The following is an 18,197-nucleotide window of genomic DNA, read 5'->3' as shown; positions in this document are numbered from 1 at the left end:
TTGCTTTGATTTATTGCTGAGCAGTAGGGAAAGGTGTCAGGGAGATGGAAGGGGGCTGTTTTGGGGGCGCCCTCCCAGCACTGGCGGCTCCTCGCCGAGGCTGGGCGCAGTCGGACAGGGCAGGGTTGCTCCTGGATTTTCACAGCCCCATTTTCCCAAAGGAGCTGTATGACCCCAAACACAGCATTTCAGGCTGCTTAACCTGCAAAAATATATCACTAAAACCCAGCACGGGCTGCAAGCCACGGACCAGAGCGTAAGGATGCCTTGATCCATGGCCAGAGCCCTTCCTCTGCCCCCACCGCTGCCGTGGCAGAGTCCGGAGCTCCTGCCAACACCACGGTCTCCAGAGCTGCAAAGAAGAAGAAGAAAGGCTCCAGGAAGAAGGAAAGCGGCCGGGGGGCTGCTGCTGGTGCAATCCAGCAGCCGTTACGGGAGGAAGGGGCTGGGCTGGCAGCGAGGAGCTCTGTTTACCCAGGGATGTAAAGGACGGGGAAAAAAACAACTGATAATAAAGGAAAAGCTGGAAAGGCTGCGAAGTGAGTTCAGGGAGTGAAAAGGGTGGGAGTTTTTATGGTGTGTTTCCTGATAAAATCGGACATTTCAAAGGGTCCCTCAGCGGTGTGGCAATGCTGTGGCACGCCGAAAGCATTTATAGAATGGTTTGGGTTGGAAGGGACCCTAAAAATCATCCAATTCCCACCCCCTGCCACAGGCAGGGACACCCCGGACCAGGCAGCTTTATGGGCAGCAGAATAGGCAGTTTTCTTGAAGAAGGGTATTTCGGAAATCGGGAGTTTAAAGGTTGCTGTGTGGCTCCGTGCCCACTGAAACTGGAAGAAACCTTTGAGCCAAAATGCACAACGATCCAAAAAGACCCTTGGGGATTGTTTATCATCATCCATCCCATTGCAGGAATGCTAAATGCAGCAGTCACGCCTGACTACTTTGGACTGGACGCTGTGCAAACACCAGTTGGAGACACGGTTGCCTTTATATATATATATAATATTTATATATATATGTATATTTTTAATCTGCTCCCTGCAAGTCAGATAATTGCTCGGAGGGTGTGGGCAGACCTGGCCTTTTTTTTTAGATTAGGCAGCCCCAGAAGTTTACTGCCACCCTTTTACCAGACGTGATGGGAGATCGCCCGCTCCCCTTTGCACCAAATTGGCCGTGTCTCGTCCATAAACACGGCACCTTTGCCACAGAGGTGGTAAAATGGGGCCAGGGCATCGCCTCTCCCACCTGGGGGTGCCCAGGGCAGGAGTGGAGCAGAGGGGACCCCGGCCAAGCTGCGGGCCCCTTGCTTTTGGCCTCCTGGTGCTGCTGCCTTGTGCCCTGCGTCTTCCCTCTCGCACCACACCTGGGCCCCGCCGTGCCGCACCCTGCAAAGCTCAGCCCAGGTGGGAGGGACCCAGATCCCTTAAATCCAGGGCTCCCGGGGGAGCGGGGCTGTTGCAGGCTCACCCTCAGGCTGCTTTCATGAGACCGAGGTGCTGCAGCAGGAGCTGCGAGCAGGAGAGGGGACACGCAGCTGCAGCACAGGTACCCACCGAGAGCTGGCTTCTGCCTTTTGCACTTTTTTTTTTTACTTTTTTTTTTTTTTCTTCCGGAGCCCTTTGTTTCCTTCAGCCTTCCACGCCGACGTTGTTTGTGGTTGTATCAGCTCCTCTCTTCCCTTCCATCCCTTCTCTTCCTCCCACTGCTGCTTTGCGTTTAGCTGGGGATGATCCTTGTGCCTTTGGAGAAATTTGGTGCCGAGGTGGTAAATAAACCCAGAAATGGTGCTGCCCCAGCCAGCAGGGACCAGGGGGTGCTCATCCTGGCCGGGAGAGCTGCTGGCCCTCGTGTTGGTGCTTAGTGCTCAGGATGGGGTTTTGGACCCTTTTTGGCGATCTGTGGCTTGATTTCATTGGCGATTACCTTCCCTATTCACCCCGAGTTGGAACCTATTTGGGATTTCCAGTGATGTTTTTCGGCTGTGCCTCTGTAGGAGGGGTGGAGGCAGCTCGCTCCCCCTGCCTGCAGGAGCAGGGCTGGGATCGTGTGCGTGCATGTGTGCACCAGGAGAGGCTGCAGCACGGTGCTGGTGAGGCTTCGGGGCAATAAAAACGTGGGAAGAAGAAGCCTGCCTGGCTGGAGGCAGCATTTTGTGTTGGGCTCAGGAGGAAAATCACCATGTGCCTGAGTCACGGGGAGAGCCACTGTGCTTCCATAGCCGCTGGAACTCAGCGAGGCCGAAGCATCGCAGCCCAGCTTGGTGCTGAGATGCTGTTAACCCAAATTTTGCATCCTGGGGGTCCGTCCTGGCACGAGAGGGGAGCGTGGGGCTGGTGAGGGAGCAGCACGGCAGCCGGCGTAGGCGGTGGGTGCGAGGCGTGACGCAAGGGAGGGCGTCCCGGCCCACCCCGGGGTGTGGGTGCTCTTTGTCCCTTGGGCCTAGGAGAGCAGCACGGAGCTTCACGAGGCTGCAGGTGCTGGGATGAGCGTGAGCCCAGGGCAAAGCACAGCGTGGCTGTGCCTCCAGGCCAGGGGATGCGGGGCTGGGTGCTTCCTGGGGTGCCCCTGGGGGTCTCAGGCACGCAGCATCCTTCTGAAGTGCTCTGCAGAGCCCACCGTGCATCAGCTGCCGCCCTGCCCCTTCCCGTAGCACCTCTGAAATGCATGGAAACGGCCTCCCAAATCCTGCAGCTTTCAGCGAAATAATGCTGCTTAAAACAGCCCCACCAGGGGACTGCAGGGAGGCTGCCTGTGGGCTCAGGGGGGGGAAAAATCCTTGTTGGTGCGTCTAGAAAGTCTCGTGTTCCTGTAACACATCAGAGGCATTCCTAGGATTAGCTAACCCAGCCTATTCTGGGACAGACCCCTCCTCCGGAGATGCTGTCCCTGCTGCTCTGAGCTTCCCGTGCCCACCGGGAGCTGGGGGCAAATGCCCCTGGGGAGGGGGAGCAGCTCCGCGGCTCCTTCAGCCCACCCCAAGCCCCTCCTGGGAGGGGAGAAGGGAGCCTGGCCGCAGGGGGGGAGTTACTGCAGCAGCAATTTCGACACTGCCAGCAACCCTCCTCACCCCAGAGACCCCTCCCCAAGCCCAAAATGTTGCTGAAGCAGCAGTGGGCTCGGGTGGTTGGCAGGAGGGTGCTGGGGGGGTCACGTTGGAGCGAGACCCCCTGCGTCGGCCAAGGCCACCCAGATGCTGTCCCCATCGTGGGGCTGCAGGGGTTGATCCTTCACCAGGCGCTGCTTGGGCTTCAGGGAGGCTTTTTTCTATTTATTTTTTTTTTAATTTCTTTTTGCTGCTGAACTTCCCAATCCTGCTTGTTTGAGCAAGGAAGGAGGAGGGCGTTTTTTGGCAGCTGCCCCAGCTCCCTCCTGGATGGAGCGAGCTGCCCCAGCGCGGGCACCAGTTGCCTCCCGCTGGCCCCCCCTGCAGCTGGGGGGGGGGTGCTCAGATTTGCTACGTGATACCTCTGCTCCCTCTGCCACACAAGCAAAACACTCCATAACCATGGCGACTGTTTTCCTTGACCTCATCAGCACGCCCTGCTCATCTAGGCAAGTCGGCAGCAGCCCGCGTAATGAATGATTAAGCCGGGTGTCATGAGCTCCGCAGATCCTGGGTGTCCTTTCCGCTCCTCCTGGTGGAGCAGCCTGCTCATCGGGAGGCTCCCAGGGCTTTGCCACGTCAAGGAAAACCACCCCAACCCGGCAGCTGGCGTGCTCTTTTGGGGTCTCTGCTCGGACAGAGACCGGCTCGTATGTCTCGGCTCTAAATAACCACGCTGGGACATCCAGGGCCCTGCTGCGGGGCTGGGATGGAGGTGGTGGCGCTGGGTGTCCCCACGGAGCTCTGCACAGAGGGACCTTGCTCCACGCAGGGCACACGGGGCCCCGCTCCACATGGTGGCCGCAGCCACCACGGGTGGGTTTGGGGAGCAGCAGCTGCTGCATTGCCCGTGGGTGATGTGCTGGCCACGTGTAGGACCTTATCTCACAGCCGGGCTGTGCCCAGAGCAGCTCTGCTTGGCTGCTCCTTCCAAACCCAGCCCCACGGGTGCCCCCGCTCCGGTCCCTGTCCCCAAACCCTGATCTCGGTTCCGTTTTAGGGCTGGGAGATTGGTGTTTGCCCAGGCTCCAGGAGCTGCCTGGGCTGGGGGCGATGGCAGGATGGGGTCCCCCAGTGCCAAGGAGCGCGTCCATCTGCTCCCAAACCCAAACCCCGTGGCTTGTCCCCTTGGTCACCAGGGGAATTCTGTTCCCAGGAGTGGAAGCTCTACCATTTCCCTTCTAGCTGTGCTCATGGCCAGCTTATTTCCCTACCCTTGCTCTCCTGGTCCTAGCCCTGCCAGCAGCGCTCCTTCCCCAGTGGTTCTGCGCTGCCAGCAACCCTGCGCTGGGGCTGTGCCAGCTCCCCCCAGGGATTTTGGGTTCCTCCTGGAAATTCCCGGTGCCTGTGGGCAGCTCTGGCTTCTTGGTGGCCACCAGCAGCCGACCTCCCTCACCCCAGCCTCTCTCCTCCTTCGTTCCTCCCGGCCGAGCAGCCGGCAGCAGAGGCTCCGGGTTCTTGCGAGGAGCCTGGGCGACCTCTCCCTTTAAACAAGGGAAGGGGAAGGAGGAGAAATGCGGTTTGGAGGTTAATTCTGGCAGCGTCAGGCACGAGGAAGATCAAAAACACAGGGCAGGAGTACAAGAGAGGAGGGAAGCTGTTGCGTGCATGCTCCTGGAACCCCCTGAGAGTCCTGGTTCATGCACGCTGCACGTTATTTCTGTACCTACTTAAATTAAAACCAGCCTTGTCTTGCGGACGCTGACTGGAGCCAGGCAGCTCTTCTCCCCAGGGGAGAATCCAATTTTCGCTCCACCGAGCTCATGTTTTTGACCTGGAATGACTCTTCCTTTTTTTATTTAACCAACTCTCCCTCCCAGCCCTGCGCTGCGCCGTGCTCCTCGTGCCCACGGTGTCGCAGCAAATGGAGAGGAGGAGGGGGCAGGCTGCTGACCACCCCTAAACCCAATGCGCAGGGCAGAGAAAACCCAGATGGAGGGGATGGGGGGACTCTGTCCCCAGCCCCTTTTGCACCCTCTGTGCCTCCAGGTTTGAGCCCAGGACTGCTGAGGAAGAGAAATTTGTGGGTGCTGGCAACGGGGCAGGCGTCCGGGAAGTCTGGAGCGTTAGCAAGCACACTTGGTTAAAGTTCAGAGATGCTATGTGCCTAATTGGCAATTAAAGGCACAACAGCAGCCTCCCGGGGTGCTCTGCCTGCTGCAGCACGGTTCCCGTTGCGGGACACGTCATCGCTCCTCACCTTTCTCCTCGCCAGCCTCCCGGTCCTGCAAATCCGACCCGCCAGAGGCTCAGGGCGCACCGTGGGTGCTTTCTGGGAGGAGGCTGGGTGGCTTCGAAGCACTCTCCCTTTCCACACCCCTCAAAAACCTCTTCGCAGAGCAGTCATGGGCATGACTCACGGCGGCTGCCCCGCGTGCCCGGCGCTGCCGGCAGCAGTGTTTTTTTGCTCCTTGTCCCCTGCCCTCGGCGAGCTCCTGCTGCTCGGGGTGCCCCCGTTCGCGGCGAGCAGAGGCTCCCGTGGGGCCGTGCAACCCACGGAGGGCAAAGCCAGCACCAGCCCCGTCTGCGTGAGAGCTCTCAGCACCGTGCTCAGCAATTAGTCACCGCTTGGCAAGGCGTGCAGGAGCGGGTGAGCGCCGCATCCGCCGCCCACGAGCTGCCCGGCAGCGATGTGTCTCGCTCCTAATCCTCTGACTCCATCCTTAATCGATGCGAGATAACCGGGAGGATTAGTCAGCCTTTCAAGCCTGGAAAGGGCAAATATTGGAAGAGGTAGAGCCCACTGTTTGCGTGCGTTACGCACCAGGTCTGTGATGGATACGAAGGGGAGAGCCCCGAGCTGTAGGGTTAGCTCGTTTCTGGGATGTTTGCTCAGCAGCTCTGGACATCCCCCTGGTGCTGCCCTTTCCAGGGATCACTGAGGCCAAGCAGAACCTGGAGGCACAGGGAATTTGCTCCATTTTTGTCACTGAGCACCGTTGTGCTGTGTTTTGGCTGCCACGGTGGGGACGGAGGAGGCTGGATGGGTTTTCTCAGCCCGAGACAAAAGCGTGAGGTTCCCCCAGCGCACTTGGCGGCAGCGAGTTTTCGCAGGAGGGGGGAATTAAAAATACTTTCGATCTAAAACGAGGCCAGAGAGCGTTCAAAACATGATAGCAAACACTCCCAGAGCAGCTCCCTGACTGAGGAAGCCCCACACGCAGCCCTGGGGGGCTCGGCTCGTGGCGTCCCAGCAAAGAAAACCGCAGCCTCGATTCACGCCCACCCGTGGAGCATCGCTTCGGCAGGCAGCGCCATCCTGCCGGCCTGCTGGAAGCCTCCCCGGTGTGGCTGGGGGCTCCCTCCCTGCCCTCGCCTCTTTAGGTGGCTTCTGAGAGCCAGGACCCCTTGCCGGGGCTGTCGGGCTGATGCTGAGCTTCGTTGCTTGCCACGAAAACAAGCGCCGCGCCACTAAAGCAGAAGGCGTTTAGTTTTTGAGGCTGCTGAATCCTGAAAAGCTGTTGCGAATTAAACCTCCTTGCACTTGCCCAAAATGTGCCGTGACACCGCAAGCGGAGGGCTGGAAGGGAGTGGGAAAGCGAGACCAGCAAGGCTTGGTTTTCCTCCGAGCGGGATTCCAGGTTCGCTCTCCAAATCCCCGCTTTTATAGACTTTTCCACTGAAGTCGGCTCCTGCCCTGGGCATGCCTTGTGTAACCGCTCCTCTCTCCGCATTCCTCAGATTCTTCTGCTGCTGGAGACGCTGGGCTGAGGGAGAGCCCCGAGGTCCCTGGGGGAGACGGGCACGTGGAAGCGCACCCCGAGCTCGGAGACGCACAGGAGGAGGAGGAGGAGGAGGAGGGAGAGGCTTCCCCTGGACTCCAAGCTGCCAAACCACAGCGCCGAGCCATGTCACAGGTCATCCAAAACCACGTGCTGCGCGTTGGCCAGACCGTGCACATCCCCTCGCGGGAGGACAGCAAGTGCCTGCACGCGGCAGGGTACGCGGGCTGCTCCGCGCTGCCAGCCTCGTACTGCTACTACTCCACGGGCAGCTGGGCTGACCCCAAGGCTGTGGGGTGCCCCACGGGACGCCTGGTGCCTGGCGGGGGGCTGTATGGAGCCCACCCTGTGCTGGAGCACTCAGCTGGAGCTCAGGGGCAGCAGGAGACATCCCTGGAGCGAGCCGGGGTCCCTCGCCAGCCGCAGCAGCAGCAGCAGGGGGACGCCGGCACGGAGCCTGATGCGCACCTCGGCTCTCCTACCTTGGATATTTCAATAGAGAGCCTCAACAAGCTGATCCTCGAGATCGATCCGACCTTCCAGCCGCTCAAGTGCAAGCCGGTGAAGGACACGGCCCAGCCCGCTTCCCAAGGGGACGTCACGGCCACCAAGAAGCACGAGCCGGAGGTGATAGGTGAGGCAAAGAGGCGCTGCTGGCGCGGCGGGGCCACCAGGGCTCAGACCTGGTGAGAGCTGCTCACGAGAGGTCCGTGGGGCATGGTAACATCCCCCTGTCCCCAGAGGGGTCGGTGTTGTGTGGGTGTGCCGCGTCCTGGCATCGGGGCTTGGTGTCAAAAACAGGCTTTGGGTACCCAGCTTCGGTCTGGTCGCCTCTGCAAGGTCTCTTGTCCGGCTAGCTCAACAGGAGCCAAAAGAACAGCCTTTAATCCACCCTGATATTTCTTTCCCTGCATTTGGAGAAAACGCTTCTCATGAGTAATGGGGCTCTCAGAAAGCTCCTGGTCCACATTGCTGCCATCAGGGACCAGAGACGGGCCCTAACCGTGGGAGGTGGTGTCCATACGTGCCCGACCTCGCAGCAGAGCCCTGCTTTTATGGAAGGGCAGCGGAGCCTTTCCCTGGGTCACAGCGGACCCGTGGGACATGAGGATTTGAAGCCAGATTTCCAAAGCCCCGGGCTAAGCTACCGATGGTTACACAACCATCCTAGTTAAATGTTCCCCGTCCTTTTGCCAGGGAAATTCTTTCTCCAGGGCTTGTGCACTCCTCCGGCAGCACGCCTGGCATGCATAACGCAGAATGGCAGCAGCACAGGCACCCACCTCTTGCTGCTCTCACGCCTGGGTGCTTTGGGAACACTTCTGCATCGCTGCCATCCCCACATCCCGAGCTGTGCTGAGCGCTGCGGCTCCTGCTGTGCCTCCCCTGCAGTGTGTGAGCCACTCGGCGTGCACAAGGTGACACAGGCAGGCAGGGAGCTGCACGCTGCTGCTCACGTTCCGGTGTACCGGCTGCCGGAGCGCACATCTGGGATGTGTTTCAGTGCCTAAAGATGCAGTCTGGCTGCCTCTGGAAAGCCCGATTGCCCAGCCGCGTCTTTAGACGCCAAAATACCTTGAGAATCTGTCTGCAGCCCTCATTCCGGAGAAAGGTCAAATAAGAGGATGTTACAGACAGGGAAAAAAAAAATTCTGTTCTCCCTGATCCCTCGTGGCTACTCCTGCCCAAGGAATGTGGGGTTGGGGGAGGACAAGGTGCGTGACAGCGGGCGCAGTGAACTCCAGCTCGGGGCAGCCGATAAGCTGGAGCCTGGCGGTGCGAGCGTGGTGCGGAGCTTTGGGCGTTGCTGAAGCAGCTGCAGACTGTGCCTCCTGCTCCGCCGAGACACAAGGGCTGGCCTTGCAGATAAAGTGCGGTGACAAAGTGCAAGTTCAGCCCTTTGCTCCTCCAACGAGCACTTGGAGGAGACCTGGATGCGTCTCCGCGACGCATCGCGCTCGGGGGCTGCCGCCCGAGCAGCTCAGCAGGTAGCGTGCTGGTGGTTTTCAAAACCTGGCTCCGAGTGTGGGACTGAACATCTGGAACTCTGGCCCTGAACTCGGTGGGAAAAGCCTCCCTTCAGCTTTCATTTTCTTTTTTTTTATGTGGACTTCCTGGTGCTGCATTGCATCCCTGGCAGCCGGGGGAGCGCCCACGGTGCCCACACATGCGCTGCTGTCCCCTTCCAGCCTGGCAGAGGGGAGCACAGAACTCAACCAGTTGATGCGAGGGCTGGCAAGAGGCTGATGGTGCCCAAGGATATAGGAGAGGGGTTTGCTCTTCTCTGCTGTTTCCATAACAGACGCTGCAGCAATTCCCAACAGCTGTCAGTTGCCTCTGGTGCTCACCCCTCGCTGGAGAACCAGGGAGCAGTCCTCCTGGCTCGCGTGACAGCCAGCCTTGGTGCTTCTGGTGCTTTTTGCCACTCCCTGATGCTGAAGAACTTGCCAAGATCCTGATCAAATATTTGAGGTTTAGCCACACCTGATAAGCAGGAGCCTCGGCAGGAGGCACGGGGCCCCGCGAGCCCAGCGCGGAGGCGTTTCGCTTTTTATTTCTTTAAAGCGCAATGAAAAGCCTCATTTATTTTCCCCTTTTCAGGGAGGCTTTGACAAAAAGTGTCCGGCCAGGAGCCTGCCGTACATACTTGCAGTATGTATGCTATGTGTACTATGCATATACACGATGCTTTTCCTGCTTTTTTTGGGTGCTCCTCGCGTCACGCAGCGGCGGCAGCGCTGGGCGAGCTGGAGCGCAGGGCAGCGGCGAGGCACGGAAACTCCGCTGCCAGGAGCAGCTCTTGGGTGCTGCGGCAAAATATGGATTTTCCCTCTCCAAGAAAGGGCGCGGGGAGCCTTCCCGAGCCCCACGGCGGAGCAGGATCTGGGAGCTGCAAACAAAGCCGGGCACGTTCAGACCAGACGCGAGGCGCGCGCCGCGAGCGGGGAATGTGACGCACCCGGGAGCACCCTCCCTGGGCGGGCAGCGCGCTCGCCATCGCTGCGAGCCCCTGGAGCACGGCTGCCTCTTGCTAAAAGCCCCCTCCGAGCTCAGCCAGAAGGTTTCCCTTGTTCAGGGAATCCCAGGTGGACAGCCCTGCGCAGGGAGCCCTGAAACATTCACAACATTTCCCTCTTGGCTTAAAAGCAACGAGCCTGAGCGCAGCCTGAAGGGCCTGGGGGGACCCCAAGCCCTTCAAACCACATCACCCTCGACAAGCAGCCCCTTTATGGGGGGCTGCTGCTGTTATATCCTTAGTTTAGCTTCTCTCCTTTCCACTCTGCGCACCATTGGCAAAAACAAAGCAGTTTGAAGCCTGCAGGAGGTGTTGGGGGGGGCATGTGCCAAAGTAGCGTGGTTCAGGGCTCTGCTCACCCTAGGGCTCAGCACATCCATGGCTGCTGCGCACCAGGGTGCTGGAGCTGGGCTTCCCCTTCTGGCTGTGAGCTTTTGCTGAAGGTCTTGGAGCACGTGGAGCTCCATCAGAGGCATTATTTTGAAACAAAGGCAAGCAAAGGGGCTAGGAGACGCGCTGCCAGCCCGGCCAGCCAGCCCACCCCATCTCCTCCACACAGCGAAGCTTTGGAGCTTTCCATGGGTGAGCAGGGCCAGGCGGGACGGGCACCCCCAAGCCTGATGTCACCCCGGGGAGCAGCCAGATGTTTTTCCCTTGAGTCAGGTACAAACGGAGCGGCTGCCGGAGGAAACACCCGCCGCCCACGGCAGGTCTCGGCAAGCGCCGGCGTGCGCTCCCGGCGAGGGGGGAGCTGCACGGGCAGACGTGGCCGCACGTAACCCCTCCTGCAGCCCGCCAGCACCTGGGTGGGACACCACGGTTGGGTGTCGGGGCAGAGATCGGCCCTCATCGGGTCTCCACGAAGGCCGGCGTTGGTCTGTGCCTCCCGTAGAGGCAGCCCTGTGGTGTGCGGGGAGGGGGCAGCACCACGGCACCCCCTGGGGATGGTGAACCGGAGCCAAAACGGACAGGGAGATGAGCAGAGAGGTGTGTAACGAACCTTGCTCGAGCACTGAATCATTAACAGCCTCCTCTTTCTGCCTGCAGACATTAAATACATCGAGATGACTCCAGCCAGAGCCAAGTGTACCGAGGTGCTGCAGGGCTCCTCCAGCCCCTTCTCCAGGTCCCCCCAGAGCCACGGCTTCCTGCCCCCGAAAGGAGCACCCAGAGGCAACTACACGAATGGCAGCGTCGTTTTCTCCAGCCCAGCAGGGCCCGAGAGCCCCAGGTTGGCCCCCCCGGGCTGGGCTGGTTTCCAGAGCTGCAGCAAAGCCTCGGAGAGCATCGCCGTGCCCCTGCACTGCGCGGCCGGCCAGCAGGACAGCATCTCCTACGGCCCCGGCGCACTCGGCACCTCGCCGGGCTTTGACAACTTGCTGAAGCCCGTGCACGTGGTGAGGGCTCAGCAGAGGACCAGCGGGGTCTCGCAGCTCTCCATGAGCCCCAGCTCGGACACCAGCTACGTCTTTGGGAGGTGAGCACAGCCCCACATTCCTGTCCTGGGCTGGTGATGGGGGTGGAAGGGGCATGGGGTTGGTACCCGAGTCCTGTTTCCTGAGACCTTTTCCCACCTCGGGGTGGGAGCTGACACCCAGCAGGGCTGGCGTGTGGTCTCTGGGCTGCTCCGTGCATCACACCCCAGCCCAGCAGCCCCCCCCAATCACCTTTGCTCTGTCTCCCCCCTGCAGCAGCACCCACTCACTCCACAATGACGACTTTGATGCCGCCTGCCCGTCCCCTGCCGGCTCCATGGGCAGCCCCCAGCCGCCTTCCCCGGGCATCAGGTCCCCCTCCGGAGAACCTTTCCCCCTGGCTTCCCACCAGCCCAGGGCAGCCTGCTCCACCAAAACCAACGCCAGCCTGGCCCAGAAGGGGCAGGCCAGCAGCTGCCCCCCCTCCATCCTCAACTCAGTGGCCGACATCCCGGTGCTGCTGGTGAACGGGTGCCGGGAGCAAGGAGACGCGTCCCCCCGGTTGACCTCAGCCTCTCCGGTCTCTACCAAGCAGACCTCCCCTCCCAGCCTCAGCCCAGTTTCGGGGCTCGGTGGCATGAACAACGCGCTCTCGGCACCAGCGCTCTCCTGCGTCGCCGACAGTAAGTCCCCTCCTGCCATAGGGCAGCTCCTGGGGGGTGGGAAAGGGGGATAAATGCTGATTTCTGCTCTGCGGGTGATGGATATAAAGGACATGAGGTCCTTGCTGGAGCTGGAGAGCCTCAAAGTATCCCCGTGGGGTTGCCGGGCTCTGTGGGGGTCTCCAGCTCTTTGGTGACCCTGCACCAGCCGTGGGGTTCCTCCCGTTGGCATCGTGGGGCAGGATCTGGTCAGCTGGAGGCGGTGCGGATGCTCTTATTCATAGCAGCTGAGAGCAAGGACCGTAATTCTGTCATTTTGTACTCATTTGTGGGCCTGGAACGGGCGGGGAGGAGGGGTCAGGGTTCCAGTTCGCTCTGGAGGACATCTGAAGATACCGAGGTTTATAAGGTCCCTCATTCAGGGGCAGACAATAGGGCTATTGTGCTCCGGAGGAGATTAGCAGAGGCAGCTCTCGGGGCAGAGGGTTTTAATTGGGATTCTCATGGGAAAAGCAGGAGAGCTTTGCGGGTCAGATCCTCCGTGGGTGTAAATCCTCATGGTCCAGCGGACTTTTGGGCAGCCTGGTATGGCCGGGAGGGTCATCTGCTGCCTCTCCGTGCTCCACCACGGCCTGCCCAAGGATAATTACGTGGAAATGAATCATTGCGAGGAGTGGGGAGGAAGCTCTGACCAAAAGGATTGAAAATCCGCTTCAGCCCTGGCCGGCTCGAGGGAGAAATCCCTCTGCCAGGGCTCGGCCCTTCTCGGCAACGTCTGCTGTGAAGGTCCTCGTGTCCCCAGCTCTGCCTCCCGTCCCTTGCAGGTCCCCTCGGGGCTGGCCAGCCGACCATGAAGTTTGTGATGGACACGTCGAAATTCTGGTTCAAGCCGAGCATAAGCAGGGACCGAGGTGAGGCGGCGAGCACGGGGCAGCCCCGCACCCAGAGCTCCCCGGAGGAGCTCGGCTGTCACCCCACAGCAACTCGGGGAGGAACCCCAAGTGCCCTGGGAGGTGCTGGGTGTGGAGAGAGCCAGGATGGGTCTGGGGGGCTCAGAACTCCCCTGCGTGCCCCTAAAATCTAGAGAAAGCTGCCTGGCCCTCCTGTTTGTTTCTGGCACTGCCGGAGAGCATCAGCAGGGCGCATGGAGCAGGGGACACGGATCAAGGAACGGGGGTCCCATTCTGCTCCGCTGAGCCCCTTTTGGTGCTTTGACAGCAATCCAGCTGCTGAAGGACAAGGAGCCAGGCACGTTCGTTGTGCGGGACAGCACGTCGTACCGGGGCTCCTTCGGGCTGGCCATGAAGGTTCCCGGCTCTCCATCCGGCACCCAGACAGGTACAGGGGCTCGCTCGGGAAGGCGGGGTTGGCTACGGGGGTTGAACCAAAATAAGCCCAGCTCCACGGTGCTGAAACAAGCCCAAAAGGTTCAGGACATGTTTGGGGGGTGGGAGATGCAGCAGGATCTGTGCCTGCCCATCTCCTCCCTGCGCCAGCACCAGCTGCGGGCACCCTGGGGACCCTGGGGCGGGCAGGGGCGCAGCGGCCGCGCTCACACCGGCGCTGACGCTCTCCTTGGTGTCACTTGAAGGCGAGGACAGCAGCGAGCTCGTCCGGCACTTCCTCATCGAGTCGTCGGCCAAAGGGGTGCGCTTGAAAGGAGCCAGCGAGGAGCTGTATTTCGGTAAGGATGGGGCCGTCACCAGGAGAGGAGCCAAGCCCACAGGGGTCGGGGAGAGCCCTCACCCTTCACCACAACGCCCCCAGACAGCTCTCCTGCACCCTGCTCCCTTCTGCTGCGGTTTTGGGGATGCTGCTGGCAGAGTTTGCATGGGGGGGGGATCGGTGGTGCACGGCCCCGCTGACGGGTGGCTCTGTGCTGTTGCAGGGAGCCTCTCCGCCTTCGTGTACCAGCACGCCATCACCCCGCTGGCACTGCCCTGCAAGCTCTGCATCCCCACCCGAGGTAAGCCACCAAGGCACGGGGTGCTGAGGGAAGAGGGGGGGGGACCCCTCTTCTAAGCAGCGCCAGGCTCCTGAGTCCCCTGTGTCAGGAGGAATTTCGGCAATGAAATTTTTGGCCCGCGGATGTCAGAGCTCCCGTTTGTTGTCCGTGCAGATCTCGCTGATGAGGACAGCCCTGACTGCGCCCTGGAGCCCGCGCTGTCCCTGCTGAAAAAATCTGCTGGTGAGGAAAGGAGCAGGCACGGGTGGCCGCGGGATGGTTGAGCTGGCAGTAGTTCGAGCTCTGGGCACTCACACGTTGGGTTTAGTCCCCACGTATCGAACACCGCCCTTGATTTTTGGGCATCAGCTCTAACGCTGCGCACAGCTGGAGCTGAAAAGCCGTCACTGCAAACCAGCCAGCACCACAGTGCCCTGTTATAACGCCCCTCTCCTGGCTTCATCACCAGGCTGGGGGTGCTGCGGCTTTTCTTCACGTCCTCAGATCGTGAGCCCACAAGGCAACATGATCTTTCTAAACAAAGGACAGTTTTTGTCCTCATGACAGTGAAGCAAAGCTGGCAAAGGCAGTTCTCGAGCTCCCGAGGCTCATAAAAGACCCCAGAGTCTTTTTAAATTAGCCCAGTTTTAAGCAGCTTCTGATTTCTAAGCCTCTCTCCTGATTCCCTTCAATCAGGACGCTGAACATCTGGAGTTTCTCAGGGAGGGACCGGGCATTTGGGGGCTGCTGAGAGCCACTGTGGGGTTATTTTGATGTGGGACCTGGTGGGAGAGGTGCTGGGGGATGAGGTCTGGGGTCTCTGCTGCCCTGGGGTGTGCAGAGCCCGGCTGGGGGGGCTGCAGGTGAGGACAGAGCCACGGGGAGGATGCGGTGCCAATGGGTCATGGCGCAGTCACGGGAATCGGCAACGGCTTTGTTTTGCTGGAAATTCTGGAAAATCAGTTGGCAAGCTGCAAAGTTTAGCTTGACCCAGAACGGGGCCTTTCAGCAGCGCAATCAGCCCGAAATGTCATGTTTTAGGTTGGCCTTAAGCTGTTAGCTGGCTTGGGGTACTTCTGCTTTTCATTAAAGGAAATATGTAATAAACAGAAAAAAGAAAAAAAAAAAAAAAGAAAAAAGAAAAAAGCCAAATCTGACATTTAGAAACCAGAAATGAAATGCTCTGACTTTTAAAACAATTAGTACAAAGGATTAGAGTAAACCAGAATAAACTCGCGAAGAATTTCTGAGTCACCCCATCTCTCGTTTGCATCGCAACAAATCTGACCCGGGGACGTCGGCTCCGCTCGGTGCCTCCATGCTGGGCACGGGGAAGCGCTCGGGAGGGGATGTGGGGAGATGTGGGGGGACACGGCCCCGTGCTGAGCCCCCTCCTCGCTGTCCCTGCAGAGTGCAACGTCCTGTACCTCAGCTCGGTGAGCATGGAGACGCTGGCAGGGGCTCCGGCCATCCAGAAAGCCATCTCCTCCACCTTTGAGCTGGAGACGCTGCCCACGCCAACCCTGGTCCACTTCAAAGTGACGGAGCAGGGCATCACGCTGACGGACATCCAGAGGAAGTAAGGAGCAGGGGCAGGGGCTGGCGGCGCACGGCACGGCACCGCGGCTCCCTCCGGGCGCACGCCGCCAGCTCGCAGCGTGCCCGGAAAATCTGGCCCGCGAGGACAAACCCGTGTTGCAATCTGGGCTGGATTGGTCCCAGTGTTTGTAGCAGGGAGCACCAAACTGCTCCAAATGCAGCCGGTGGCGCTGGTCCAGGGGTCCAGGGGCTGCCCCCCCCCCCCGGAGAAGCGCTTGGATGTGCACGTGTCCGCTTCTCCCCCCAGCTTTGCTGGGCTCTTCCCTAACGCCACGCATCTCCTCTGTCCCCGCAGGGTGTTTTTCAGGAGGCACTACCCCTTGGCCACCGTCAGGTTTTGCGGGATGGATCCGGAGAACAGAAAGTGAGTGTCTGGGAGGGGCAGAGCGGGGCGAGCCCCCCCCGGCAGGCACAGCCCTGCAGCCCCCCGTGTGGGTGGAAATGGGTGAAGTGGCACTTTGCTGAGCAAATCCTGTTCTCTCCTCCCTCCAGGTGGCAGAAGTACTGCAAGGCCTCCAGGTAAGCGCTGCCCGGTGCGAGGCTAAATGGGGGCACCCAACCTGGGCACCCCCAGGACCCACGATTACAAACCGGGGGGGGGCGATGAAATGTGGTGGAGGGCTGAGATTTGGGATGGGGGGGAGGCTTTGGCTTTGCTCTGCGGGGTGAGGTGGGGGGCTTGGCCACACCGCTGGGCTCTGCGCCCCCTGAATGGGACCCCCCCCACCCAAGCCCCCTGCCCTAACCAGCGGCTCGCTTGCTGCGGGCTCGGGAAGCGAGCTGATATCTGGCTTTACCTTGCGCTCGAGCAACGTTTCACAGCTGGGGAAGCCTTGCCAGAAAAGCTTCTCCCGGCTGTTTTTCTTCCAAGCAAACGTGATTGGGGAGCGGGCCAAGGTGGAATTGCTGGAGCCGGGATCCACGCGGTGGCCGGGGCCGCTCGGAGCGCACGCCTCCGGATCCCTGGATGCGAGCTAAAGGCATCTCCCTCTCCTTTCCCCCAGGATCTTCGGGTTCGTGGCCAAAAACCAGACGGATTCGGAGAACCTGTGCCACCTGTTTGCAGAGTACGACCCCGTGCAGCCGGCGTCGCTCGTTATCGACCTGGTCAGCAGGCTGCTGCCGGGGCTGTAGGGGACGGAAAGGGGGGACACTGCGGGCTGGCGGTGCCCCCGCGCTGCTGGGCTGCTTCCTCGCCTTGTGCCGCCTGCAGGCTGCGTTTCACTCTTATTTATACATTTGGTCACGTTGAGATCTCTGGTAAAGACTTTGTCCTGCGTTGGGCTCGGACATTTTTCCCCAGTCCCCCCCCCCTCCCCAAGGCATCCAAGGGGAGCAGCGCGCGGAGCCGTGCCCTCCAGGAGCGAGGGGTGAAGCAGGCAGCAGCGCTCGCCCTCCCAAAATGATGCCACCAAAGGGGGACGGGGGACACCAGGACAGCACCAGCAGCATCCCCAGATGGAGCTGAGCTCTCAGTCTTCATGTCCCCTCCCCATGGCGAGGGGAGGTCTGTGGGGCCCCCCCCGGGACAGTAGAGCAGCGTCAGGAGGCAGCTCTGCAAGACGAAGTGCATGAAATCACCGGGCCCAGCCGAAAAATCCTGCTTCCCTCAAAGACCCAGCAGCACTGATGGGCAGGAACGTCAGCCCAGCGGGGGTTTGCCTGCTGCTGGTAAATTTTCTTTGCTCTTTTTTTTTTTTTTTTTTTTTTTTTTTTCTGCAAAACGAGAGCTTCCAGGCCACCTCAGCACCCGCGGCGGCGGGGCTGAGAAGTAAATGTTGACATTTTCATGACAGTAAAACATTGGGGTTTTTGGAAGTGACCTGCCTGAATTCGGGCCAGATCCTCAGATGACGTAAATTGGCGTCGGGCTGTGGAAGTCGGTGCTGCTGTGATTTACACCAGCTGAGGCTCCGGCTCCTGCCACGGCGGTGTGGAGCGGGGTGGCTCCAAGCCCACCACGTAATCGTCTCCCCCCTTCCCCCCAGCACTTGCTTCCCCGGTACCTCTTCCCTGTGCTAATTTCAGAGCGTGTGCTCAGCGACCCCGCTCGGGGTGGTGTCAATAAACCAGAGGTTCATTTATCTGACCGCAGTCGCTGCAGTGACTTTGGCAGCTGACGGCTGCGTTCGGCTGCCTTACGCTGCCCAGCCCGTGTGCGTATTGCTCGGAAAAAGAGCTTGCCATCCATCCTCCAGCAGGACTTTGAACCAGCACCCAGCTGAAGGTCAGAGGTGAACGGAGCTGTAGCAGTGATGAGAGCTGCAGCGTGGGGCAAGGGGGGAGCACACCAAAGGCTTTGGCACCCCCGGCTGTGCGTGTGGCTGAGCCCTGAGCTCTCCGTTCAGCCCCCAAAAATGTGCAAATATCAACGTCAAGGCTTAAGGGCGACAGCCCCGGGATGCTCAGTGCTGTTGTGCATCCCTCAGCCCCTGCCCTTGCCACCCCCCCCCAAAACTCCAGCACCCCCAGGAAGGGCTCAGCAGTGCCGGATGGGACCCGCTGCAGTGTGGGCAGCTGCCAGCAAGGGGCCCCGGCACGATTCTGTCCGTCCATCCATCCATCCGTCCTGCCCATCAGCCGGGAGCCAGAAAGAAGGGCCGAGCCGCCGGTTCTTGCCGAGCTGTTTTCATTAAGCTGCTCTTAATTACGGTGGTGACTGCTCACCCCCGGGACCCCGCGCTGGGTTATGCAACCTGCGAGCGAGCGCCGCGTAACTCCCCGTA

At 60.3% G+C, this 18,197-nt stretch overlaps 1 protein-coding gene across 1 annotated transcript; it reads left to right on the top strand.

The window, feature by feature from the left end:
• Window positions 1–779: 779 nt before the first annotated feature.
• Window positions 780–17,555, top strand: TNS4 (tensin 4). Its single transcript, XM_038168809.2, has 13 exons — window positions 780–1,554; window positions 6,794–7,468; window positions 10,898–11,327; window positions 11,542–11,948; window positions 12,752–12,838; window positions 13,146–13,265; window positions 13,519–13,611; window positions 13,816–13,893; window positions 14,047–14,115; window positions 15,283–15,451; window positions 15,767–15,835; window positions 15,964–15,990; window positions 16,476–17,555. The coding sequence occupies exons 2-13, from the start codon at window positions 6,961–6,963 to the stop codon at window positions 16,603–16,605; spliced, it is 2,187 nt and encodes a 728-aa protein (XP_038024737.2). The 5' UTR covers window positions 780–1,554; window positions 6,794–6,960; the 3' UTR covers window positions 16,606–17,555.
• The last annotated feature ends 642 nt before the right edge of the window (window positions 17,556–18,197 follow it).

This window comes from Anas platyrhynchos, chromosome 28, assembly GCF_047663525.1.
Source record: "Anas platyrhynchos isolate ZD024472 breed Pekin duck chromosome 28, IASCAAS_PekinDuck_T2T, whole genome shotgun sequence".
NCBI classification, from domain to species: Eukaryota; Metazoa; Chordata; class Aves; order Anseriformes; family Anatidae; genus Anas; species Anas platyrhynchos.
This window is presented reverse-complemented; position numbering and strand designations above follow the sequence as displayed.

Bases quoted from the DNA above. Each gene is read 5' to 3' on its own strand.
- TNS4 (XM_038168809.2), top strand. From the start codon at position 6,961: ATGTCACAGGTCATCCAAAACCACGTGCTGCGCGTTGGCCAGACCGTG. The intron at 13,266-13,518 runs GTACAGGGGCTC...TGTCACTTGAAG, and splicing joins TCCATCCGGCACCCAGACAG to GCGAGGACAGCAGCGAGCTC. The intron at 15,836-15,963 runs GTGAGTGTCTGG...TCCTCCCTCCAG, and splicing joins ATGGATCCGGAGAACAGAAA to GTGGCAGAAGTACTGCAAGG.